Source organism: Ascaphus truei, chromosome 2, assembly GCF_040206685.1.
Source record: "Ascaphus truei isolate aAscTru1 chromosome 2, aAscTru1.hap1, whole genome shotgun sequence".
Lineage (NCBI taxonomy): Eukaryota > Metazoa > Chordata > Amphibia > Anura > Ascaphidae > Ascaphus > Ascaphus truei.
This window is the reverse complement of record NC_134484.1, coordinates 301967236-301993599: the sequence shown is the minus strand read 5'-3', so window position 1 is coordinate 301993599 and position 26364 is coordinate 301967236. Positions and strand designations below refer to the sequence as shown.

At 43.4% G+C, this 26364-nt stretch overlaps 1 protein-coding gene across 4 annotated transcripts in view; it reads right to left on the bottom strand.

The window, feature by feature from the left end:
- FHOD3 (formin homology 2 domain containing 3) overlaps positions 1–26364 on the bottom strand; it is a 607453-nt gene that overhangs the window by 180849 nt on the left and 400240 nt on the right. For all 4 annotated transcript variants that reach the window (XM_075586421.1, XM_075586422.1, XM_075586420.1 and 1 more), the window contains 3 exons: positions 8446–8751; positions 5415–6277; positions 2855–3013 (listed from right to left, as the gene is read on the bottom strand). In XM_075586421.1, coding sequence (XP_075442536.1) covers positions 2855–3013; positions 5415–6277; positions 8446–8751 — 1328 coding nt within the window. The remainder of the gene's footprint in view (positions 1–2854; positions 3014–5414; positions 6278–8445; positions 8752–26364) is intronic.

The following is a 26364-nucleotide window of genomic DNA, read 5'->3' as shown; positions in this document are numbered from 1 at the left end:
ACTGCCACATCCACATCGTGTTGAGTGACATCATCCATTAAGGAAAGGATCAAATAGGATTACCTCATTACACCTGTTGCCACAGTTTTGGAGATGCACTATTTCATTGGGAAAATGTGAGTTCCCATTCTAAAGAACACTTCAACACAGAAAAACACTCCCACTGTTGAAAACTTTATTGTACTATGTTATATTTTTATTTTTTCATATATCCAGCATTCTGATTTGTGCTCCCCTACTGCCTACAAACGTTCTACAAGAGGGAACATTGCAGATTATTTCTTAAAGGGTTTTTGAGCAGCATTTATTTACATTTTTGTCAACACATTTTTGCACAATTGTTGTCACTTTTATTATATGTATTTATCATGTTTTTCACTTGAATTAATTATTTTGCACATTCACTGTCATCACCTCCTTCTTGGGGCACCCTTTTCATTTTCTATCACTTAATAGCTAGAATACCAATAATGGGAGAATGTCGCTGACAAATATGCAGAGTTAAGCTTCACGCGAAAACATGTAGGTACAGTGCTGGACAGCTCAGTGGAACTGTGTGCTCTATCAAAATACTTTGCTCATCTGTTGTTGCTGCTGCTGCTGCTGCTGCTGCTACTACTAATATTGGTGTTTTTTAGGACGGGAGAAAAAGATACATAAATCTCTTCGATACAGCGGAACCCGCACATGCCACCTGGTCTGAGACACGGTCTACCGTCCAGCTGTTATGGCCTCGACAGAGAGACGACTGTTTCCAAACAGCCATTGATCTAGGATTCCAATTTTTCGTGCTCGGTTTGCAGACCGGACCCATTCCCATATATATGAGAGGTACTTCCCTTCAGGAGGAAAAAATGAGTCTCATAGCTACAATATCACCTGTGAGTACTTAGTTTGTAGGAAGGTGATGTAGAAAATATCATCTAATCTGCTGCTCTGAAACTCATCACTCCATCATCAAGCATGCAAGAGAAGTGGGAACAGGCCAAGAAGGGCTAAGTGCCCGAGATGTAGCCACCTCCCTTGATTTTTGGATTGTGTTCGTTTTTTCTTTTTTGTGTTATTGCCTTTTTGTCATTGTGTAGCACCTTTTTTGTACTTTATTTTTATATTTGTAGTGTGTAGATCAGTGTGTTTTGTCTTCCTTGTCCCTCTTCCTCCTGGGTGTACCCCTCTCTGGGGGAGTATTTGTTTGGGTAGCTGCATCTTGACAATGCCCTGTGTAATATGCTCTGTTTAAGAGTTGTGTTTGCTCTCTTTGCATTAAATTGCTTTATGTTTGACCACTATTAGTGTCACAACTGTTTATGAGTGCTGCAGGTACTTTTTAATTTTAGCATCTGTCCAGGGTTTAGGGAGACCCTTTTACCTGCGTGCACCACTCTTTTTGCTCATATATGTAATTGTAGTAGTGCTGATTGACTTTAGATTCTGTACATGGAAACACCAGTGCTATTCATCCACATGTGTAAACACATTTGCATAGTGGAAAAGGTAGTAATTTTTTGCCAGTAGCAATTTGTTTGCCAACTGTCTAACATTTCTCATTTTCTGCCTGTCCCTGCAGGCTGCTTTACTGTGTTCCTCAGTAGCTAGAGGCTGTACTTGAAATAAGTACACACAAGGATAATAAGAGTATTGAAGAAGACAATGCACTCAGAAATGACAATTCTCATTAGAAGTGATCACATACAGATGTAGGATCTTTTATCTATCAGCAGCCGCAGTACGTGCTGGTATACTGCGGACCAAAAGTCGAGTGTTCGCGACACAGTGTTTGGCAGGGAGGAATGGCCCACCAGGATTAACACTGCTTCTAAATGAGACTCACGCTGTGTGAATCTTACCGGGCTTTTTCAGTCTGTAAGAGACGCGCAGTGAGAGTAGATAGAAACAAACCCACTCTCTGCATATGTCTAACAGGCGATTGCACGGCTTTTATTTTAATAACATATTATTGAAGCAGGGGATCATGTAACCGGGACATTTAAACTCACAGGAGATGCCTGCACCCCAGATTGGGGCCTGTAACTTGGGAAGCAGGGGGTACCCAGGGCTTAAATTAATGCAGTTCAGGTCCAGAGACCCCCTGTTTCAATACTATGTAATTAAAATAAAATAAAAACAGCGTGATCGCTTGATTGAGTTGTGCAGGAAGAGGGACCACTTCTGCTTGCTCTTTCTGTGAAGCTCTTCCACACTGGTGGCCCTGGTCCCATTCAGAAGTGGGGACCCCTGCTGTGTTAATCCTTATGGGCAATTAGTTGGCTCAATTTTGGGCCTGGCGAAGCCGCAATCTGGCCCTGGTCAGACAGCCTTTCAGCTGCAGTTTCCATGAAACAAACTGCTAAATGAATCTGTATGGGTTTAAAACCACTACCAGTAAACCACCAATTTCTTTAATCCCTTGATAAGGTTATCCATGACACCTGGTTTGAAATTGACATGTTTGCTTTGGATAAAGAAAATGTCACCCCAAAATGTTCTGCTGAAATGTATTTAGAAATAAGTATTTATCTTACGTTGGAAATGTACCTATACATTTGAAAACAATACATACTACATATTATGCAATCTAGATACAGCTCAACCCCGCTATAACGCGATCCGTTACAAGGCGAATCCGCTTACAACTCGATGCAAGCGTGGCTCCCAATTTTCGTATTTATGAATACTTTACAACACGATTATTTATATCTTAAATACTTTATTGTACAATACATACAATTGTACATTATTTCTAACGTGATCCGCTTATAGCGAGATGTGATTCTTTGGACCCCAAGCACAGCGTTATAAGGAGCTTGAGCTGTATAATGAAATAACTGAATATGGATTGGTCATTGTTACTTACATCTATTCCTTCTTTGTTTAAAGCATATTCATCAAAATTCAAAATTGCCATCTTGATAGTTCTTGGAGGAGGTAACACTGTAAGCCCGATATTTATTGCATTGCTTCTTTTAGAATCCAACACAGTGATCTCCTGTCTTTTTCCATCAGCTGCAGTTTTCTTGTGAGGAAAAAATTCCAAAAAATAATATTATTCCATTTATATATTTTTAATGAAATATTCTTTACTTCCTTCATAGGCAAATTAAGTAGGTACAAATAATATGACTTGGTTTTTAACCTTTTCAGTGCCAGGCATCCGGTGACACCAAAGTGTGCTGGCACTTTAGCTTCTGTAGCAATTACATAATGTAACTGGTCCCTGGATACAGAAAACGGAAAAGGATAGCCATCCTCTTCAGTTTTAAAAATTAAGCATTTGCCCATGTTAAAGCTCCAGTTCAAGCTCCTGGTTTTTTTTTAGGTTTTTTTTTAGGTTTTTTTTTAGGTTTTTTTTTTTACTTCAATAGTTTCAGGTGGGCAATCTCTACTTACCTAAAGAACTGCATAGCTGCCGGTCAATTCGTTCTCCGTCTATTGATCGGTAAAGTTTGGCGACATCTTTAAATATGGGGAATGTAAATGGTTGCTATAGCAACACGCATGCTTTTAAAAATAGAATACAAGAAAATTGGTCTTTCAAAGTTGTTGTTTTTTAAAACAGAAAATGCTAAAAGTATTTTTTCTTACTACAGAACTGATTTATTAAAAAAAAAACACACACATGCAGGATATTGTTTGAACTGCAGCTTTAAACCTCATCAGCCATTTACCTGCCTAAGTTTCAAGTTCATCCATAGAGAAATGACATCCTGCTCTGATTTTACTACCTTTCATAATTGTATTGTCATCAAACATGGAAACTTTTCTTTATATGCCAACATTAAGGTCATTACAAGTTAAAAAGCCCATGTACCAAACCTTGCAGTATCAACTTTAGTCCAAACTAAAAAGGTTTTATTTAAGGACAACACTCAAATACTTCAAACAGTTTCCAATCCAGGTCAACCCAGACACATTTCTTTATTTTGTACACTACCAACCTTGTTGTGGCACCATATGAAAAGCATTTGCAAAGTCTAAGCAGACCACATCAAATGCATCACCCAGTTCTAAATTCTAACTTCTGTTCTCAAATATATATTTTTTAATTAGCCATGACCTATCTCTCATAAATCCACAATGTCTATTATTAAAAATGATGTTATCCAGTAGGGGTTCCTGAATATTATGCCTTAATAAACCTTCATGTAGCTTTTCCACTATTGATGTCAGGCATAGTTCTGTACTTGATTTGTTGTGATATCGCGCTCTTTTTAAATGCTGTATAGGCACCATATCTGCTTTAAGTCAATCTTGTAATTAGCCTGTGGAAGAGTCCTTGAATATTAAATATATAAGAGTGGGGCAATTACTGAACTGAGTTACTAAGATGGTGCATGCCATCGATTCCAGGTGCTTTATTTACCTTAATTAATTGAATTTAATGTTAATTGACTTCATGTGTGATTTTCGGCCAAAAACTGTTCCAAATGGCCACTTCAAACAATATAGAATTATTCCCTAGGAGTCTTTAGTTATTCCCATACAATATATTTTTTGATCATTTATTTCAAATGAGCCCAAGTTAGGATCACTGTTTCCCAAATGTCCCCTCACTTGAATATATTTATTCTACATAGCTTGATTTTACTAAATCAATAATTTCCCTTTCCTTGTTGGCTCCTCGATAATCTGGGTCATGTAATTGTCTTTTAGCACACCCAAATAGTTGTACTGTTAAGTCTCATTGCTCCAGTTGATGTCCAGATAATTAAAATCACCCATAATATACCATATATTTTGATAAATGTAAATACCTATTTAGCTATACTTCCTAGTAATTAAATCACAGGACATACTTGAAAATTAGAGGTAACTCTCAATGTATTACTTCCTGGTTAAACATTTTATAAATAAATAAATTGATATGAAATAAAAATTCCATTAAAAGAGTATATGAAATACCTTTAATATTTCACATACTTTTATAAGATCAAATTAAAAGTAACACTAAAAAAAGATTGCTTGAATCACTAAAATATAAAATCATACAAATGCTTACTGTATCCCAGTGTTTCCCAACTCCAGTCCTCAGGGAACCCCAACAGGTCAGGTCATAAGGATATCCCTGCTCCAGCACAGGTGGCTGAGTCAAAATGACTGAGCCGCTGACTGACCCACCTGTGCTGGAGCAGGGATGTCCTTAAGACCTGACCTGTTGGGGTTCCCTGAGGACTGGAGTTGGGAAACACTGCTCTATCTAACAGTATGTAAATCAAATAAAATATGATATAAACATTAGTTGATATCTGCAATTTAAAGTGAGTACTACTGTCAAGCTACTTTCCAGGTGTGTGTTAATTTTTTGTATAATCACAATTGTATCAATTTTATTTACAATTAATTATATTTTATGAATGGATTGTATTATATATAAAGTGCATCTAAAATAACATGACATTTTTATGTTCTATCAGTACCTTGGCGGTAGGCAGCTCCTTCGATTTGGATTCAAAAAGGTACTCTAGTTTCGATGTGTCCAATTTTATAGGCTCCAGTTTAGACCACATCAAATCTTTGGACCGCTTGTGGTGAAAGGACTGCAATTCAAATGGTCGTACCTCATTCCAAAAGAGACGAATGGTTTTCTTCTTTTTTATAACAACTGGTTCATTTCTTGGAAGCTGTGGTGATCCTAAGCTCTGAGTATTAGTGAAAGGTAGGGGAGGAGGAAGTATAGTAGAAGCGTGTAATTGAAACCCCCCCGAGAGAGGTGGAGGTGGTGGGGGAAGAAAGCCCATATAACAAGGGGGTGGCGGTGGAGTTATTACAGATTCCTTGGAGTCAAGATCTACATTCAAAACATCAATGTCATAATCATCCTCAAGGTCTGTAAAATCCAAATCTTTTATTTTAAGTTCTCTTGGGTTAGCCATAAGTTGATCCCATATGTAGTCTGATTCTCTCCTTGGTTGCACTGTTTTTTCTGACATTTTCTCACTTATGTTACCTTCATAATTGTTTGTGGTCCTATTAAATTCTCCACTGTTAAACTTTTCTTTAAAGGCCTGCACACTACACAAGTTTTCTATTTTTTCATCATCAATATTCTTGATATTTTCATCAAGTTTGCTTGCTTGTAAAACAGAAATCCTATTACTCAGATTGTAAATCAACTTGTCATTTTCAACCTTTCCTTTATTTTCCTCATCATCTTCCTCTGTTTCTTCATCTTCATCTCTGGACTCCTTGTTGTGGACATACAGCATGTCAAGTATACATATTTTATTGCTGAGCAGGGTGTCACACGGCTCATCATCTTTTGTGTTATGTGACCATGAGCCTGTAAAAAAAAATATAGCACAATAAATATAGTCTAATACAGTATGTGAATGGCATGTAAAAAATAATACAATTACTGCAATTAATAGTAATTTGTTTTTTTTTAAACATGGTCTAAAATCTTATAACCCCATATAAACAAAATGAATAACCTGTATATAAAAATGTTAAGATTACAGGAAGTTTCACATTATTTTATAGGATTCTTTTAGATAATTATATAGAGGGTGGCTACCGAGGGTGTTTTATAATCATAATCACCGCTGCTGCTGCTCCTCGCGAGGTGCAGTGGAAACCGCTCGGAGGGAGCCAAAGTACTTAAGGCCCCCTATAGGTGTCTCAAACTACTGCCTGATGAAGCACCAGAGTGTTTGAAACGCTTTGCGGAGCTATTCTTGTACAGGACAGACACTCAGCTGTTCAGTTGCCACTGACCTTCCCACGGAGCCTTGAGTTGCTTTCATCTAGCTAGCTCCAACAGAGGTAGAGGTCTAGCTGTAGAGACACGGCGATCGTGGTGGACTACTCCTTACGGGTATAGCGAGAGGACGCAACCCGGAAGTAACATTGGAGTACTGCAGAGCCAGTTGGTCACAGCGCGCAGGACTGATCTTTTAGCTCGTCGTCTACCCTTGGGTCTTGCAACAGCTTGTGTCAGACGATCCTGAACCTTCACTACTGGATTACTTTTATTTTACATGTAAGTCACTACTGGCATTTGTTATTGTATTTTTAAATACATCATTCTTTACCCTTGGTGCGCTTCTGTGTCTTTGTTTTTTGCACTTTTATAAATGTACCTGTATACAGAATATGCCCCTTTCAAGGGCTACAATGTGGGATATATTAGTATCTATATACTTATTCTCCACTGTGAGACAGCATTTGTGTTACACTATAGTGATCTGTTGAGATGCCAACTAATAGCAATAAAACAGTATTTTTGTTTTGTCTTTAGAAAGCTTGGACTTTTGAACAGAAATTTAGTTTACTACAACTACAGTAAGTTTAGTTATATTTTGTATACTTTGTATGTTTCTGCTGATGTAGCTTATGGGTCTGTGCTGGCCAAACAGACACACAGTATGTGCTTATTTTAATTTATTACATTTTTATGAGTGGCTTTAACCCCTTTGATATAATACTTTTGTACACATATATCTTTATGGCTGTTATATTAATTATTTTTTTTAAATCGCGTGAATACAATTGATTTTTTTTAATATTCGATAGAATGACACTAACATACTGTAGTTACATAGTTGCATACTGTAGTAGATGAGGTTGAATAAAGACACAGTATGTCCATCAAGTTCAACCTATGTTAAATTGTTTGTATTTACTGTATATTGATCAAGAGAAAGGCATACAAAAACCCCAGTGAAACATTATCCAAAAATGTCTTTAAAGGAGGGGGGAAAATTCCTACCCAACTCCAATAACAGCAATCAGATTTCTCCCTGGATCAACATCCTTCCCATGTTTACTTATTTGGTATATCCCTGTATACCTTTCCTTTCTAAACTGTTCTCAGAACCTTTTTCTGAAGATATCTATTGTATCTGCCATCACAGTCTCCATGGGTAATGAATTCCACATTTTAACTGCCCTTACTGTAAAGAACCCTTTCCTTTGTTGCTGGTGAAATTTCCTTTTCTCCAACCTTAATGAATGTCACCATGTCATTTGTACTGCCCTTGAGATGAATAGTTATTTTGAAAGCTCCTTTTATTGACCCGAATATATTTGTATATAGTTTTCATATCCTTTCTTAGACATCTTTCTAAAGCAAACAAATCTAATTTAGGTAGCCTCTCCTCATAAATCATATTACCAATTCCCTTTATTCATTTGATTACTTCTCTTCACTTTTTCTAGTTCCATGATGTCTTATTTATGGAGTAGAGCCAAAAATACCATATTCAAAGTATGGCCTAACGTATGCTTTATACATAATGCATTTATACATAATGCTTATTACCCTTGCATCCATACCCCATTTAATAACAGATGTTTGTTGTTATTTTTTGTCTCTAGCTTTACGTGGACCACCCCAGATGATTAATTTATTTTATGCAGAACTTTTTCCTATTTTCTGGGGCCAATGGTCTACATTACAGAAAATTATAAATGTATATAATATATAATTAAATAATATATCTACCTTACCCATTTCATTTTCACTAGTTATCTTCTCTTCTTTTTCCTCCCTTTCTAATGTGCTGCTTGCAGATGAAATACTGGATGCAGAGCAGTTGTCTTTTTCATTAGCTTCTTTACTATGCTTTTCTTTTTCACTTAATGTACTATCTTCTGAATATTGCCCATGGTCTTGTTCAATTTCACCACCATCTATAGGTTGTACTTTTTCATCAGTTTCTAACTGTTGCTCCTCTTCAGTTTCTGCTTTACACTCCATGTTGTTTTCCATAATAGCTTCTTGTTCATTCTTGGTATCAGAATAGGACGGACTCACTGAAAATGGGTAACGTACAGAGAAAAGATAATAAATATGAGAATTAAAGAGAAGTTTGCAGCGTTGAATTAAATGTCATAGTTCATGAAAAACGTGTTTCATAAATAGATGAAGCAGCCGTTATTGTATCCGCTAACAATGAAATACCATAGATTACATAATATCTCATTACTCATAACTTTTTTTAAACAATATATTTGTTTGATTGGAGATTCAACAAAATTTTGCGCCAATTTCCTGCCAAAAAGCGTTAGTAGGTACAATAATGGCTGCAACATTACATGTAAATGTGTTCCAGGGTTGCTTCCAAATATGTGAGTGATTTAAAAAAAAACTGTGTAAGCGTACAAAATGGTGTGCCATGAGATAAAATTTCATAGTATTTTATTAGTTTATTATTATTTTATTAGTTCATAGAAAATACAATAGTTACCAAAAGGGGTTCCCCCTATGATGCACTCAATAGTCCCAACCGAATGAAAATAAAATATAACTTTTAATCAATCATTAAAATAAGGAGCAAATTAGAACTAAATAACGAAATCAAATAATTAAAACTACTTGTGCTGCTCCACTATTAGTGGGCAAAGTATCGTATATAACTTATAATAGTAATACAGACTGACCTTCCAATGCTACTACGATCTACTAAACTCATATGCTACTCTATCACTACGAGACAAGCGTCTTAGTCATGCTCGTGACATCACCTGATGTGCGTTTTGTGCAAAATAACGTCTTCGGGGGTGGGAGGATCTCCTCTGTTCTTAAATATTTAAGCATTTGGTTGCTAAAGCAACCCCTCTGCAGTTACAGAGGTCTCATTGATTGCTAATTATTCCGGTACTCTCCTATTATATTGCTTATCTCTATTGTTAGAACATCCTAGGAGCCCTTATAATGTTTGTTAAAAAAATTACTTCATATTAAAAAAACAAATTAAACGGAAATAGACTTGTATAGGGAAACTTCATTATATGTTCTATTTTGTTTTGGAATGTATTATGTGTCCTAGAGTCTGGTTTATTTGACAAATCTACCCACAGTGTAGTTGTGTACAGGTATAAACACGGTTTATGTTTGAAACCACAATATTTGTAAATTTGTTTGACAAATACTTTTAGTTTCCTAAAGCCTGGGTTGTTTGACAGATGTAACCACAGTAGAGTCATATTTTGCAACTGTTTCTGTTTAAGACAATAGGATTGTAGATTAATTTCACATAAATGTGGAATATTCATGACTGCCTTAGTGTTATTTAATTTTATCAGGAAATAGATTATTCTTGCTATGAAGCCAGTCTTTTAGATGTTATTTCTAACCATGGCTAGAACTGTAGGCTATCTCTACACTCTGATTGTCATACAGTAGTATGCAGGCACGGTTCTGATTGGATTACAAGGATAGATCTCTTATGGGTTTATACTATTGTAACTGTGTTAAGTTAATGTCCCTATGAACAATTTTGTGATTTTACAGTTATTTTTGGTCATCAGTATTCTACCAATTAGCGCTTACCAACAGTTCTTTTCAAAACTAAGATTCTATCACGCCAGTCTTTTTGATGTTGTTTATAATGACGACTTGAAGTGTAAATTATCCCTATAGTCTGATTATCCTAATATTATAGGCAGGGTCCTGATTGTATTAAAAGAACAGGTCTCTTATAGGTTTATAGTGTTCTAACTGTATTCAGGTAATGTACCTGTTAACTATTTTATAATTGTACAGTTATTTTTATGTACCCGTATGTGACAGAGTCACTGACTCAGTAGGCTGGAACAGTGAATGGAGAGACACTGCAGCCAGTACACAGAGCATTAATCTCCTCAGACAGAAAGCACAGCTGAAGACTGATTAAACAGGGGCTGAACTCATCAGTGAAACAAGTGCTTTATAAAGCAGGAAGTTGCGCACACAAGGTGAGCTTGTTTTTCCACGTGAGGGTGGAGAGAATTCTCCCGGCTAGGAAGCCGTAGCTGTTGCTCTGGTCCCCCAGTCCTGCGAGGAGCTTTGCTGCTGGGACCGCAACCCAGGATAAAGATTAGATAAAGATTGCTGCGAGCTGGACACAGCCTGCTCCCCGGAACCGGTGTTCCTGTTTGCTGTTGGAGCTGCAACACAGATAAGACTTTATTATTATACTTATTGGTTATCCTTTGTGTAGCATATGTTTTGGGCATAACCAGATTAGCTGGCTGCCCTGTTAGTAAGGGCTCAAGAAGTGAGTTAGTTTCCCTAGGCTTTAATTTCTAGAAAGTAGTTTCTTAAAGGGACAGTGCACCCGTACTTTATTTTGGTTGTGGCTAATAAACCACTATAGTTTAACGTTTCCCATCGTGTCTAGCGTCTTACTGACCCCGCCGTGAGGCCGTCTTGCCACACCGTATTCTACCCATTTGTACTTTCCAACACCATGTCAAATCCAAGATTCGTGATTATAAAAAGGCTGAGTACACAGAGCCTTCATTCAGACTCATTGGTACCAGATTATCCAAGGTGTAGATCCATCTCACCACAGTTCTTAATAGAGTGTTCTCTGTCAGGTCCGCAGCTAAGCCCTGCCCCTCGGACATATCACGCAACCAACCCAGGGACGTGCGGACCCCCGTCTGCGCATGCACGCTGCAGCAAGAGGCAACTCATGCAGACTCGCGCCCATCAGGGCAATTAAACCTGGTGGCGATGCGCTCACCCGCGCCACGTTCCTCCCACGCGTGCACGCCGTGTGGCAGCTAATGACAGGACTGCCCACAGCTGTGTCACACCTGACTTAATTAGCTACCTTCTATTGGCTCTCAACTTACGTTTGAGACCACTCCCCCTGCTGCCTTTCCATTGGCTCCTGCCCCTTCCTATAACCTATCTGCCCTCTGTTTGTTGCTGAGCATAAACTGTTGTTTATGTGCCGTACTCACTGCATCCAGAATTCTTGCCTGTATCTGTGCCTTGCCTGACCCTTTGTTGTGACCCCTGCTCATACCTGGACTTTACTCTTTTCTATTCCTTGACCTCGGCTATGGATTACGACCACTCTTCTCTCTCCAACCCCGATCCATGGCAAGTACTACGACCAACCTAAACTCTCCTACCCTGACATGGCTACATGACCCTGACTCTGCAATCCAGACCTGATCCCGTGGTTGTGGGGTGGCGGTTATATACATCCCCACCTCAGCCCCACGGTCTAAGTCCTGTTTGCAGTGAGCATCCGTTACTTCAGTCCAACAAACATGGACCCCGCTGGGGTGGGTTGACGAATGTATGAATTTGATGCTATGTTTAAGCAAGTGGAGGGATGCCTGACTCAGAATAATCAGCGAATGGAACGGTTCCAATGCTCTTTAGGGGATCTGGATAATCGGGTTACAGCCATTTCGAACTATTACCTGCGCATTTTCTTTCCAACGCTCTAAGGTGGCGTATATAATCTCACAGTTGACAGATGACGTCCGGGCATGGGCCTCACCAATCTGGGGGCAAAGACCAGACCTGACCTCCGACTTCAACCGATTCCGATGGGACTTCAACACTCCAAGGCAGAAGGTAACTGCAGCTTCGACCCTTCTAAATATCTCTCAGGGGGACTTTACTGTGGCCCGCTACGCACTTGAGTTTCATACCATAGCTTCCGAAACTGGCTGGAATGACGAGGCCTTGACGGCGGCATTCTGGCAAAGGTTGTCTGAAATCCTCAAAAACGAGCTGGCGGCACAAGAATGCCCCGCGGGATTAGAAGATCTAGTGGCTCTTTGCATACACATGGATCAACGTCTCCAAGTCAGAAGGATGGAGAGAGGAAGGCACCAACGGGGTACACATTAATTTGTTTCTCAGCAAGCCATAAGCGGGGATGTCCCACCTTCAACCGTAGACGAACCCATGCACTTAGGACTCACACGCTTGTCCACCGGTGAAAGACAGCGCAGATGGCACACCGGACTATGTTTTTACTGTGGCAATAGCGGACACTTAGTCGCCACCTACCCTTTGAAGCCAGGAAATGCCACAGCCCAGTGAGAGCTGGGAGGACCACACTGGGAACAATCTCTTCACCTCCTTCCAAAACTTCCACCCTAGGTTTACATCCTAATCATACTATTCAGGGACACCTTCAGGACCACTACACAGGCTTTCCTGGATTCCGGTTCAGGTGGGAACTTCATCGACCAGGGGTTCGCGGAGAGGAACAAAATACCCCTGACATATAAGGATCGCCCCGTAGGGCTGCAAACTATCGATGGCCGTCCACTACAACCTGCACTTATCACACTACAAACCAGACTGCTCTACTTACAGGCCAAGGGAGGCCATTCCGAGAGCATTCAACTAGATGCCATTCACACTCCATCTGTGGACATCTTCCTGGGACTACCGTGGCTCCAGCTACACAATCCCTTAATCGATTGGATGGGAGCTCTACCTATCCAATGGAGTGCCCAGTGTCAAGAGAGGTGCCTGATTCCTTCCAAGGGTCTAGCAGGAGTGCTACTACCGGAATCAGTAAACAGCTGCCAGAGATATACGAAAAATCCTGGGTAAGTCTTCGACAAGGTCCAAGCCAAGGAACTACCACCTTATCATTCCTATGACTACCCAATTGACCAACTGCCTGGCGACATTCATCCCAGAGGCTGCTCTTATCCACTGTCCGCCCCAGAGACAAAAGCCATGAGACAGTACATTCAGGAGAATCTTCAGAGGGGCTTCATCCGCAAGTCTTCGTAACCCGCTGGTGCAGGGTTCTTTTTTGTAAAGAAAAAGGATAGGTCTCTCAGGCCGCGGCTAAGCCCTGCCCCTTGGACACGTCACGCAAACAACCCAGGGATGCGCGTGGACCCCCGTCTGCACACGCACGCTGCAGCAAGAGGCACCTCATGCAGTCTCGCGCCCGTGATGTCATCAGGGTGATCAAACCTAGTGGCGACACGCTCATCCCCCCACCATGCTCCTCCCACGTGTGCACGCCGCGCAGCAGCTGTCAGGACTGCCCTCAGCTGTGTCACACCTGACTCTCAATTAGCTACCTCCTATCGTCTCTCAGCTTACGTTTGAGACCACTACCCCTGCTGACTTTCCATTGGCTCCTTGCCCCCTTCTATACCCTATCGTCCCTCTGCTTGTTGCGGAGCATAAACTGTTGTTTATGTGCTGTGCTCACTGCATCCATAATTCTTGCCTATACCTGTGCCTTGCCTGACCCTTTGATGTGACCCCTGCTCGTACCTGGACTTTTCTATTCCTTGATCTCGGCTATGGATTACGGCCATTCTTCTCTCTCCTCTCTCCAATCCCGAACAACGGCAAGTACTACGACCAATCTAAACTCTCCTACCCTGACCCGGCTACATGACCCTGACTCTGCAATCTGGACCTGAACCCATGGTTGTGGGGCGGCGATTATATACATCCCCAGCTCAGCCCCGCTGTCTTAGTCCTGTTTGTAGTGAGCATCCGTTAGGCTGAGTCCCCGCTGGTGCTGAGCTCGCTATGTGCTTGGCACTTAGCGCGCTTACCTCTGTGAATGGGAATCCTCCCATTCACGCTCGTGCTGTGCGTGGGCACTCATGTGCATGCCCGCACGCTCTCCCAAGCTTTGTGCTTGAGGAGACACTGCAGAGATACTTTCAGGCTCAGAGCAGGGTTACATGACTCTGCTCTGACCAATGGGTAGAGAGAAGGTGTGTTCTAATGCCCTGTCACTACACCAAACACAGGATTTCTAATCGAGAGAAGTGGAAGGAAGGGGGGGCAAAATGGACTGCTGTGGTGTGTGTGTGGGGGGGGACGACAAAACGGACTGCTGTGGTATGTGTGTGGGGGGGCAAAACAGACTGCTGTGGTGTGTGTGGGGGGGCAAAACGGACTGCTGTGGTGTGTGTGTGTGTGGGGGGGGGCAAAACAGACTGCTGGGGTGGGGCAAAATGGACTGCTGTGGGGGGGCAAAATGGATTGCTGTGGTGGGGGGGGGGGAACGGACTGCTGTGGTGTGTGGGGGGGCAAGCAAAGTGGTGTGGTGTGGGGGGGCAAACAAAGTGAGGGGGGAAGGAGAGAAGGGGGGCAGAAAGGAGAGAAGGGGGAGAAAGGAGAGAGGGGGGAGAAAGGAGAGAAGGGGGGGAGAAAGGAGAGAGAAGGGGGAGAAAGGAGAGAAGGGGAGAGAAGGGGGGAGAAAGGAGAGAAGGGGGGAGAAAGGAGAGAAGGGGGAGAAAGGAGAGAAGGGTGGAGAAAGGAGAGAGAAGGGGGGAGAAAGGAGAGAGAAGGGGGGGAGAAAGGAGAGAGAAGAGGGGAGAAGGGGGAGAAAGGAGAGAGAAGGGGGGGGAGAAAGGATAAATTAGGGGGGGGGAAAAGGAGAGAGAAGGGGGGAGAAAGGAGAGAAGGGGAGAAAGGAGAGAAGGGGGAGAAAGGAGAGAGAAGGGGGGAGAAAGGAGAGGAGGAAAGGGGGAGAGAGGAGGGAATGGGGAGAGAGATGAGGGAAGGGGGGGAGAGAGAGGGGGAAAGAGAGAAGGCTGGAGAGAGAGGAGGGAATGGGGGGGAGAGAGAAGGGGGGAGAGAGAGGGGGAAGGAGAGAAGGGGGGAGAAAGGAGAGGAGGAAAGGGAGAGAGAGGAGGGAAAGGGGAGAGAGAAGAGGGAAGGGGAGAGAGAGGAGGGAAGGGTGCTAGAGAGGGGGGAGGGGGCTAGAGAGGGGGGAAGGGGAAGAGAGAGCGTAATGGGGGGGAGAGAGGGAGAGAGCAATGGAGGAGAGAGAACGAGCACAATGGGGGCGGGAGCGAGAGCAATGGGGGGGAGAGAGGGAGAGACAGCGCAATAGGGGGGAGAGGGAGAGCGCAATGGGGGGGAGAGGGAGAGAGAGCAATGGGAGGGAGAGAGAGCAATGTGGGGGAGAGAGAGCAATGGGGGGAGAGAGAGCAATGGGGGGAGAGGGAGAGAGAGCAATGGGAGGGAGAGAGCAAAGAGGGGGAGAGAGCGAGCATGAGTACAATGGGGGGGAGGGAGAGCGATGTGGGGAGAGAGAAGGGAGAGAGGAGGGAACGTGGTAGAGAGAAAATGGACAGACACACACAGACACAGCCCTTATTCAGCCAATGACACACCACCTCCCTGCACTCCTGCTCTAAAAATGTTGCAGGACAGTGATCTCTCATGCTTGGAGAGCTGGTGATATCACCACACTCCAAGCCTGAGCGAGCTCAGCGGCAGCGTGGACTCAGCCTTTCAAACACCTCTTCTGATACCCAAAGATACTTGATCAATGGCATGAAACCTTAGACATGTTGCATCCCCCTCAATGGATTTGATTCAAATGTCTTGATACTAGTTTGTTTCTGCTACTCCCCATGTGTTCCAGTATGCTTCTTTTCTTTTATCGTTAACATTTTTTATTGCGTTTTCCATAACAAAACATATTACATTTCAACAAGACCACAAAATACCAGTTTACAGTGATTACAATATTCCTTTACATTTAACATGAACTAAACCAGTAAATAGTATATTAAAATTACATATACTTTAGACAATGATAAACAAAAAATTAAATTTAAATTTAAATTGATGAGTCAGTTCTATCTGGATTGCATCATTTCCCTCTGTACCTTTCCCCCCCTTACTCACAGTTCCTTTTGTTGTTTCTATGCTATAGGTCCTAACCTTATCTAGGGATAACAAACATTGGATATTTTATTCTTTTCCCCTCTATCACCTTCTGTGCCTTTCATGTACCAGATTTCTTAGTAAATACCACAACGTTTGGTCAAACGCCTGCATCACAATCTCTATGTTCCTGTCTGGTAACATTTCAATAAGGGATCCCATTTTTTAAATAGTGTTTCCGTTTTTAGCTCTTTATTGGTTTCAGCTTCCATTTTATCTAACATAAATAATTGTGTTAAATAATTAATTGTTTAGCATATCCATGTTAGGGGGTGTACCCTTTATCCATTGTAACATTATGGTTTTTCTGGCTTCTAATAATGTAATTTCTATGAATGTAGGTATCCTCATCCCGTTATTCATGATCTTCCATTCCTCCAAGTTGTCAAATATCAAAGAAACTGGTTCTTTAACCACAGTTATTTTAATATTCATATTTAACTGCTGCTTGTTATAGCATAACTTTTTTTAACTACTTGGTGACTTAACGCACCTAGCTTAGCCTTGAACTTTGACCTACCCCAATAACTGTTAACAAGACAATTCTTCTAGTCCCCTCAAACTCCATAAACTTTTTCCCTCCTTCAATCTTTTATCTCAGGATGCCCCAAGAAGTACTTTTAGTCCGTTGCACCATTACAAGTCCTCAAGATACTTTTAAAGTCCTGGCGCTCTTTTCCTCTGTGCCGTTTTGTTCTCTTGGTGGCCTCGCTCCTTTTGGGGCTTTTGTTGTTCCTTCCGTTGCTCCTTGATTCGCCCCCAGAGCCTTTATCTTGTGCCTTTGCTTCGGTTCTCTGTAATAACTTTTCCGCTTCCTCTGCCGTGTTGAACACTCTTGTTCCTGCCTCCTTGAAGACTCTCAGTGAGGCAGAGTAGCTTAGTGTACATGTTTTGTTGCCCTTAAAGAGAGCGCTGCACACCTTGCTGAATTCCCTCCTTCTAACATCGCTACTGAATAGTCTTGGAATAACAGGATCCTATGGCCTTCAAATATTAGGCTGCCAGCACGTTTATATGCCCGTAGCAGGTTCGCTTTTTCTGCAAAATCTAGGACTCTAGCCATTACTGCCCCGGGTCTGTTTTCTTGCCCTGGTCTTATCTGACCTAGTCTGTGGGCCCTCTCCATCTTGACCTGGGCTCCACCATGAGTAATTCCCAGTGTCTCTGGTATCCATTTGGAGCAAAAGTCCATTAATTTTGTTGGTTTCACAGACTCAGGGATCCCAATAATGCCCACATTATTTCTCTTTGATCTATTTTCCAGATCATCCATTTTTTCTTCCAGGGACTGATTATTTTTAAAGTCTGCATTTCTAGTTGCAGAGTTTTCCTCCAAGTCACCATTAGAGCCTCTATGGCTCTATGAGATTCTCAATGGCTCTCTGAAGCTTTTCAAAACATTTAGTCAGAGTTGGCATGATTTCCCTTCCCAGCTCTGGCCACCTCACCATGCTCTCTCTGCTCCCTGTGTCCCTCACTCTCCTATGGGTCACAGACATCCTGCTGATTCTCTGGATTTTTCCTTTTTCGTCTCTGCCTTCTCAGGACGTTGCTGCTGATTTGTAAGCATCTTGGATTTTTTTAAAGTTATTTTACCATCCAGCTCACTTGGGGCCCTTTCCTCTCCTTGCCTGTCACTTTTTGTTCAGGTTAGTGCTGTTTTGGGTGATTACTAGCTGGGATTCTGCAGAGCTTTCACTTTGCCTAGCACCAAAACAGAACCCCCCTCGAGTTTGTGGGGGGTAATCTGACTTTAAAATGCTAAGGAGCCTCTCCTCTAGTTTTCCCTACTCCTCTGGTGCCTTTTGTGTGTGTGTGTGTGTGTGTGTGTGTGCAGATTATTGCTGCTGCTGCTCTGTCTAGTGTCATACCAGAAGTCAGTACGCTTCTTCATAATTGACATGATGTTTTACCAACATACTTAGCCCCTCATTTTCATGTGACAATGTAAATCACCCCCATAGATTTACAGTTTATGGCCGCCTTTAGGTCATAAAATCGTATTATTTCAATTCTGGATTTTTTGGGGCGGGTTCATAAACTCCAAGCTTTACAGCTACCACAACAATATGTGCCAGTAGTCTTAGACTTGAGCCAGGTATTCTCTCTTGTCCCCTGCTAGTGTCTATGTACCAGTTGGCCAGACAAATGGAGTGTCTATATGTTATTATAGGTGTTTAATTCAGAACTTTTCTTAAATCATTGTCCTCTAGTAGGCTTTGCCAATGTTTGGCAAGTACCGATTAGATGTCTTTCCACTGTTTATTGTAGGTACCAATTATTGCTATGTTGTTATCCTTTCTTTATGATGTGTTATCTCCATACAATAAAGTACTTTAGTTGGTTTTCTTTGCCCTCTTGTATGCTTTCTCAATGCAAGTTTGGCTATATCCTGTAACAGGTCCTTAATGAGGCTTCAATGGAAAGCCTGTATTGGTCTGAGGAATCCAGCAGGGAGCTGGTTGATTGCAGCTAGAGACAATTAACCAGTCTCCACCTGGCTAATAAGACAGGTAGAAAACATTGTGCTTGAATTGCAGGAGATCTCTTAGCACGAAGAACTGTGTTGAAAGAAAGAGACATTGTCAAGCAAAGTACTGTGCTACTAGAAAGACACCAGGACCCAGAACTCTATTCCCGGACACAGAGGACCCTGGAACCTACCAGAGGCTGGCCCCTCAACGGACACCAACCCAGATCCAGAGACTGACTTAAAGAGCCCCCTGAAAATAGAACGATTTCAAGCCTAAATAATACTTGTATTATAGTGTCTTTATACATATATATTCAGCATGTAACTAGTTTAAAAAAAATATATAGTATCAACTTAGAAATTATATTTGTCATGTGAGACCAGTACTTTAACACCAAAACCAAAGGGATCACTAGCACAGACAGGACAAAGTTATTGAATAAAATGGGGTTTATTCTGGCACGCCAGCAGACAAACAAAGATGTACAAAACACGATACAACACCAACTGGGGGCGTGGGGAGTAGACTCTAGCATCGCTAGGTGCAGGGGCCTGCTTCAGAAGGCTTGTCCTGTCCGCTTCTCGTCTAGGATCTCAGAGGGCTGATCACACAGCAGCCTCTCTGAGATATCTCTCCAGTTGGTTACTGTAAACGATCAAACTCCTTCACAGAATGTCTCTCAGTCTCTCTGTCTCTCAGATAGTCCTCTGAGGGTAGATCTCCACACTCCTTCCCAGAGTGTCTCTCAGTCTGTTAGCCTCTCTGCTCTCAGATGCTCTCTGAAGGCAGATCTCCAAACTCTTTCCCAGAGTGTCTCTCTGAAGGTAGCTCTCAGAGGTTTCTCTGAGGGAATCTCCACACTCCTTCCCAGAGTGTCTCTCTGAAGGTAGATCTCCACACTCCTTACCAGAGTGTCTCTGTCTTTTAGCCTCTCTTGCTCTCAGAGGCTCTCTGAAAGTAGAACTGATTCGCTGAGCAGCAGCACCCCTTATATAGCCCTCTGTGGCTATCCTTTACATGGGAGATTCTACTGGACAATTCAAGCACAAATAAAGCACAGATTAAGTTAGTGCCACAACAGCCAGAGGGCATCCTAAAACCCATCCCTGATTAAATCAGAGTCTGTGCCATTCAATGCTCTTCCTTCCATATCTGATCAGCAGCCTTTCACCTCCCCCCAGGAGTCCCGACACCTAGCTGTCCCTAATCCTATCAATTCTATAGAAAGCGTCAACTAAGTGGATTGTATTCTCCATAGAAATGATAGTAAGAATGGAATATCTCATTTGCTTTCTGGCAGGGCTGACACTCAAAGCAAATTTACAGAAGAATGTTGATTCACTAAACTGTGGGATTGCATTTACAGGTAATAACAAATACAGACTTTGAAATATATTTTTACAGACATGGAAATACATTTACACATTCCCTGTTCTTCCCCAGATGTTAAATACATTTGGCCAAAATACAGCAGAGACTGCGACTATTCTAACACAAACCAGTGGCAATCGCCAAAAAGACCCAGGTAAACCCAGGTACATGCTGGGTACATGCCTTAAACTTGCCTTAAACAAGACCCAGCTTTATGCATTGATTAATGGTCCATCCAATTAACAGCAGGGGTCTGCCAGGGACCCCTGCTGTGATAATCCTATGGGTCATTAGTCAATGCAGAAATGCCTTAAACTAGCCAGGTTACACCCAGCGCATACCCAGAATTTAAGGCTAATTTAAGGCAAGCTTCAGAATAGTCGTGGTCTCGTCTGTAAGCCTTACAAAGGTGGCCAAGTTACATAGATTTAGGGGTAGCTAGCTGGGCTTCATAACAGTTTTGTGATGCCAGCAACCCCTACCGCCACAATATTGAAAAATGATTAGCTGCCTCTGCAAAGGTAAGTGCGATAGTGCCCTGTTACCTAAGATTTGTGAATAGCAACACTGGCAATATCGCATTATAAGGGCATTTATAATTCTATAAATCACTTATTGAAGATTAGTGAATAAGCCCCTAAGAGTCCAGAGAGAGTGGAGACTGCAAAAAGTGTGTTCCTTGTTCCCGGGCGGTGGATACTGGAAGTAGCATAATGAACCAGAGTGCGTGATGCTGATGCTTGTGGCTGTGATGGCTTGAACAAGTCTGCTCATGAAGGATATTCAACTTCGATTGTTTTAAGTTATATATGCACTTATAAAATGTTTGTCTTGGAAGCATAAACTCAAAATTTTTATCCGTGATTCCTACCAGGGCCGGAGTACCTTGGAATGATGTTACCACAGCTGAACAACAGAAGTCCCTCCAGCCGGCACCACAGAGTAACAGATAAGCCCTTTTAACTTATGCAGATTGTGATTGCATTTTCTATTCTTTATACATGAATACATCTAATGTTAATTGACTGAAACATGAGGGTTGCATTTGATTGCGCTTCAATATTTTAGAATTTTCATGTTACTGTCTGGGATCTGAGAACTCACTTTACCAGAAGTAGCAACAACACCCCTACCAAAAAACAACTAAAAATCCAGTGAAACTGGGACATTCACCATTTCCTATCATCTTCCAGACAGATATTCTGTGACTATATTATTCTTGTTATTTTTAAGGATATATTCACTCAATTACTTTTCAGGCTATTTTGATTATATACACTTTTTTTTCACATTTACTTGTACAGTAAATCCATAGGCTTCTTTATTGTTACGCCGATGCTCGCCACAAACCGGGACCGGACCGCGGGGCTGAGGTGGGGTTATATAATCACCGACCTGAGTCCACGCAGACTGATCCGGAGTGCGCAGTTCGTAGTCGTACATCGCAGGGTCAGGATTGGAGAAGGCAGCATCGTCGTTAATGAAGCAGGAGTTCGGCAACAGGAAATCAGGAGTGCCCCGCTTCAGCTTAGGAGCGTGAGCGCGGGGGTGGCTTCTGCGCGAGGAGCGGCCTCGGCCCATGACGCCGATCTCAGCAGGAGGAAACAGCAGGCTGGCCGAAGTTCACCGCAGGGCAGCGTCGGGAAGAACCAACGCTTCAGCGCAGAAGTCCAAGGCAGGTCACTGCAAGAGGATCGCAGCAAGCCGCAGGAAAGGAAGGGTAGCCACTGCTAGGAGGGAATGCAGCAGGTACCGGTGCTGGCAACACGCTTCAGCACAGACGTCCCGGGTAGGCCACTGCAGGAGAATAGCAGCAGGCCAGTGCTGGCATCAACGCTTCAGCACAGACGTCCAGGGCAGGCCACTGCAAGGAGATAGCAGCAGGCCGCAGGAAAGGAAGGGTAGCTACTGCTAGGAGGGAATGCAGCAGTACCAGTGCTGGCATCAACGCTTCAGCACAGACGTCCAGGATAGGCCACTACAGGAGAATAGCGGCAGGCCACAGGACAGGAAGGGTAGCTACTGCTAGGAGAGAATGCAGCAGTACCAGTGCTGGCATCAACGCTTCAGCACAGACGTCCGGGGTAGGCCACTGCAAGGAGATAGCAGCAGGCCACAGGACAGGAAGGGTAGCTACTGCTAGGAGAGAATGCAGCAGTTACCAGTGCTGGCATCAACGCTTCAGCACAGACGTCCAGGGTAGGCCACTGCAAGGAGATAGCAGCAGGCCAGTGCTGGCAACAACGCTTCAGCACAGACGTCCAGGACCAGGCCTCTGGATACTCAGGAACTTGGAAGGTAAGAACGCTAGGAGAGAGGCCTGGGGTGGTTTGTGGCAGAGACAGTAACATAGAGGTAGGAATAGCTTATGCTCGGCCCTGGTTCAGAGCCAACGCCTAGAATATAAAGGGCGAAGATCCAATCACAGGAGGAGGGTGTGTGAGAATTCCTCCAATGAAGTAGCACAGGGCAGAAGCTGCAATGAGAGGCAGCACCTGTGCCATAGATTGCCAGAGGAAGCCTGCAACTGCACAGGTCTGCAAGGCAAAAGTCAAAGCCAGTAGTGGATTCCTTACAGTACCCCCCCCTTCAGGTGAGACCTCCGGACGAACAAGATCCATCACAGATTTGGGGGACATGGAATTGTTCCTAAACCTCCTTAGGCGAGAGGTGGCGTTGAAAGCCCATAGTTTGTTGGGATTCCTTACAGTACCCCCACCACTGGGTGAAAAGCCTGGGTGAACAGGACCATACATAGGTCTGGGAGACATTGAGTTGTTCCTGAAGTGTCTCCGGCGAGAATTAGGTCCACAATCCAGATGTACATTGGCGAGTGCCATGAAAGACAGCGGTGGTACTGCAGTTCTTGGTACATGGACAATGGGACCTGAGGGCTCCGGAATGGGAACATCGGAAGGACGGTAGCCAGGTGTCCGGTGCATAGTAATAGTCCAAGAGTACGGGACACAGGACACAGATTGTCGGACAAAAATGGCAGAGGGACCTTCAGAGAAGGCAATGTCTTTGGTGAAATCAGCACGGAGGAAGTTGCGAGAGTCTTTAGCTTCCAAGGAATTCCGGGTGGTGGTTAGCAAGGGAATGGGGCGGGAGGGTTCACTACACACTATTGCAGCGGTACTTTTGATACCAAGCAGGGTTGCTATCCCAAGCAATTTGCGAGAGTCTGTAGCAGTGTGTATGCAACTCATGGTACTGGCAGTTGAAGAAGGATCCGCTTCCTTTGGTTTGTGATCTTTAGAGAGAATCAAATCCGAAATTGTGGCCTTGGCGAAGGACATAATAAGCATGTCTATACCCATAGTGGACCCATAGAGAACAGGAACGGACGCTTCAGGTAAAGCGACGAGGTCCAGTAAGGGTGTCTTCGTCTTAGGGAGAGGCCAATTGCCATACAGATTGGGCACTTTGGGCACCGCACAGAGACCTGCGAGTAAGGAGTCTGTTTGAAAGGTGAGAAAACAGATTTTATCCAAAAAACAAGGCAGGCGGTTAAGCGGTGCATCAACCTTAGGGAAAAAAGTCTTGGGGTTAAAGCTGGGTGCCTCCAACACAGAGAAAGAAGACAGAGAACTAGAGCTTGGCTTCGGAGTGGAGGTCCCAGGTACCCAGGTCTCACATGATACTGTGGGAGAAGCAATGCAAATTGTTACTGTTTTAAACATAGGGTCTTTAACATCGGTAGCTCCAGGCACCTTTTTGAGAGGTAACCCTAGTTTTGGGACAGGACAGTCAATAGCAAGTACCCCAAGTATTGTGGAAGACACAGAGAAAAATAAGTCCATTTTAAAGACGGGATCTTCTGAAAAAAGGGAACGTTCCAAATGCGATACCCCTGAGTTCGTGGTAGTAAACATACAGTCAGTAGTGGATACCCCGAATACTGTGGGCGAATCAGCGTGAAACAGTATTATTACAGGAATGGGCATCCCAGACTTAAAGTCATTTTTAATCATCCCGGAGGCTGTGGCATGATCCGTGAGAGAAACTGGGGTAAACTCTCCAACAGACACAAGGGACATCTTGCTTGTTACAGAATTGGGTCCCTGAGAATCCCTAGTGAGGGCATCAGACTCCATGGGAGACTTAGTGACAGGGGTTTTGGAACTGATTAAAGGAATGGCAGGTATCACAGATTTACTAGGAGAAATACCTTGCAAAACAGAAATTTTAGTAAAGGTGATAGGCATCACAGATAGGGCAGACAGAAGTAAGCTAGGCAAGGTTGCTTCTATAACAGAAGATTTGGCAGCGGCAAAGCTTAACTCAGCGGCTGCTGGAGAACTTTTAACTACAGTGAGAAGGGACTGCAGTTTTACAAAGTCAGGGATAAAGGGAGTCTCAAACTTGAAAGGCTGATCATTCAAAAAGAAGGGCCCTAACTTTAATGGTACTGAGGGAGCAACAGCAGATACGCTGATCTCAGAAGGGGTCACTCGGAAAGGAGAATAATATGTACTGTTCGCTTTAAACCCTAGGATTTGGGAAAAGGAGAACTCAGACAGTGCAAGTGGGGCAACCACGACTGTGCTGGCCTCTGAAGTGGGTATTTGGGAAAGAGTGTCTGGGACTTCAGAAACGACAACAGATTCCACGAAAAGGGGTCTATGCTCAGAAGCAGGGGTCTCAGCTCTCTGAGTGGCAGACGGGGTGAGTGAAATACCTAGGAGTAGGGATTCTGCGAACAGGTTTAGAGAAACAAACGGCTCCAGAATACTTTTTACTGGAGCCAGTATTATTGCCGAAAGTTCAGGGGGCATAGCCCCGAGAATTTTAGCCGAGTCAGAGGACAAAAGGGGTTGATCCTCTGAGGCTAAGGAGGTGTCCCTGACTGACGAACTAAAGGGATCTACCAAGGAAGGTTCACAGGGCTGACCTGCAGGGGTTAACATAGGAAAAACCCCAAGGGTAAAATTACTCTGTACCTGAGAATCAGAGAAATAGAAGCTAGTCTCCGAGAGTGGGGTCATAGGGGTTCTGCCTCTTTCCCTAGGAACCTATCATTAGACTGCGGAATACTAGGGTTAGCAGTAGGAACCTCACAGAGCAGACTAGCAGGGGTTAATACAGAAAAAACCTCGGAAACAGAGCTTAGAATTTTTGGTTTAGGAAAAGAGGGCAAACAGGATTCATTCTCTGGTGCTAGGGAAGACACACTGACCTGGGTACTGCAGGGATTTACAGTGGGGAACGCATAAGCCTGACTAGCAGGGGTTAAGACCGAAATAACCTCAGGGACAGAACTTAGGGAGGTTAACTCAGGATTAGGGAGCGTGGCAGCTTCTTCCTTAGCGGGCAGCGACAGAGAAATGGTTTGACCATTCTTAGGAGAGAGAGGTAACCCCACAGGTTTAGTAACAGGACTGGTAGCACAGAGAATCTGCCAAGCAGCAGCATAGCTGGCAAGGAGGGGATCCTGTTCTATTATGTGAGTGTCTAGTGTTGAGGAAAATACATGGAGTGTATCTTGAGACTGAGCCAACATGAGGAGGGCGCTCTGTTCTACTAGATGAATGTCCAGTGATGAGGCCAGGGCATAGATTGCCTCTTGGGCGTCGGCCAGTTCCATAGGGTTCACATTATCCCAGGTTAAAGGGGAATCAGGGGAGCGAATACATTCGGCTAGAGACTGTTTTAAGCTCAGGATACAGTAAGCCTTAATAAAGAGATCACAACGGCATTGTCTTTGCAAAGGGGTTAAACCTTCATAGGTAAACATTTCATCCATCAGGGGTATTACTTCACACAAATACTGGCCTTCATAGTGGGACTGATACGCAGGACGGGACATAACTTCAGTTGGAAAATTGCCATCCCCCGCCACGGCGCGGTCCGGTTTTAACGGGCCGAGCATACTGTTACGCCGATGCTCGCCACAAACCGGGACCGGACCGCGGGGCTGAGGTGGGGTTATATAATCACCGACCTGAGTCCACGCAGACTGATCCGGAGTGCGCAGTTCGTAGTCGTACATCGCAGGGTCAGGATTGGAGAAGGCAGCATCGTCGTTAATGAAGCAGGAGTTCGGCAACAGGAAATCAGGAGTGCCCCGCTTCAGCTTAGGAGCGTGAGCGCGGGGGTGGCTTCTGCGCGAGGAGC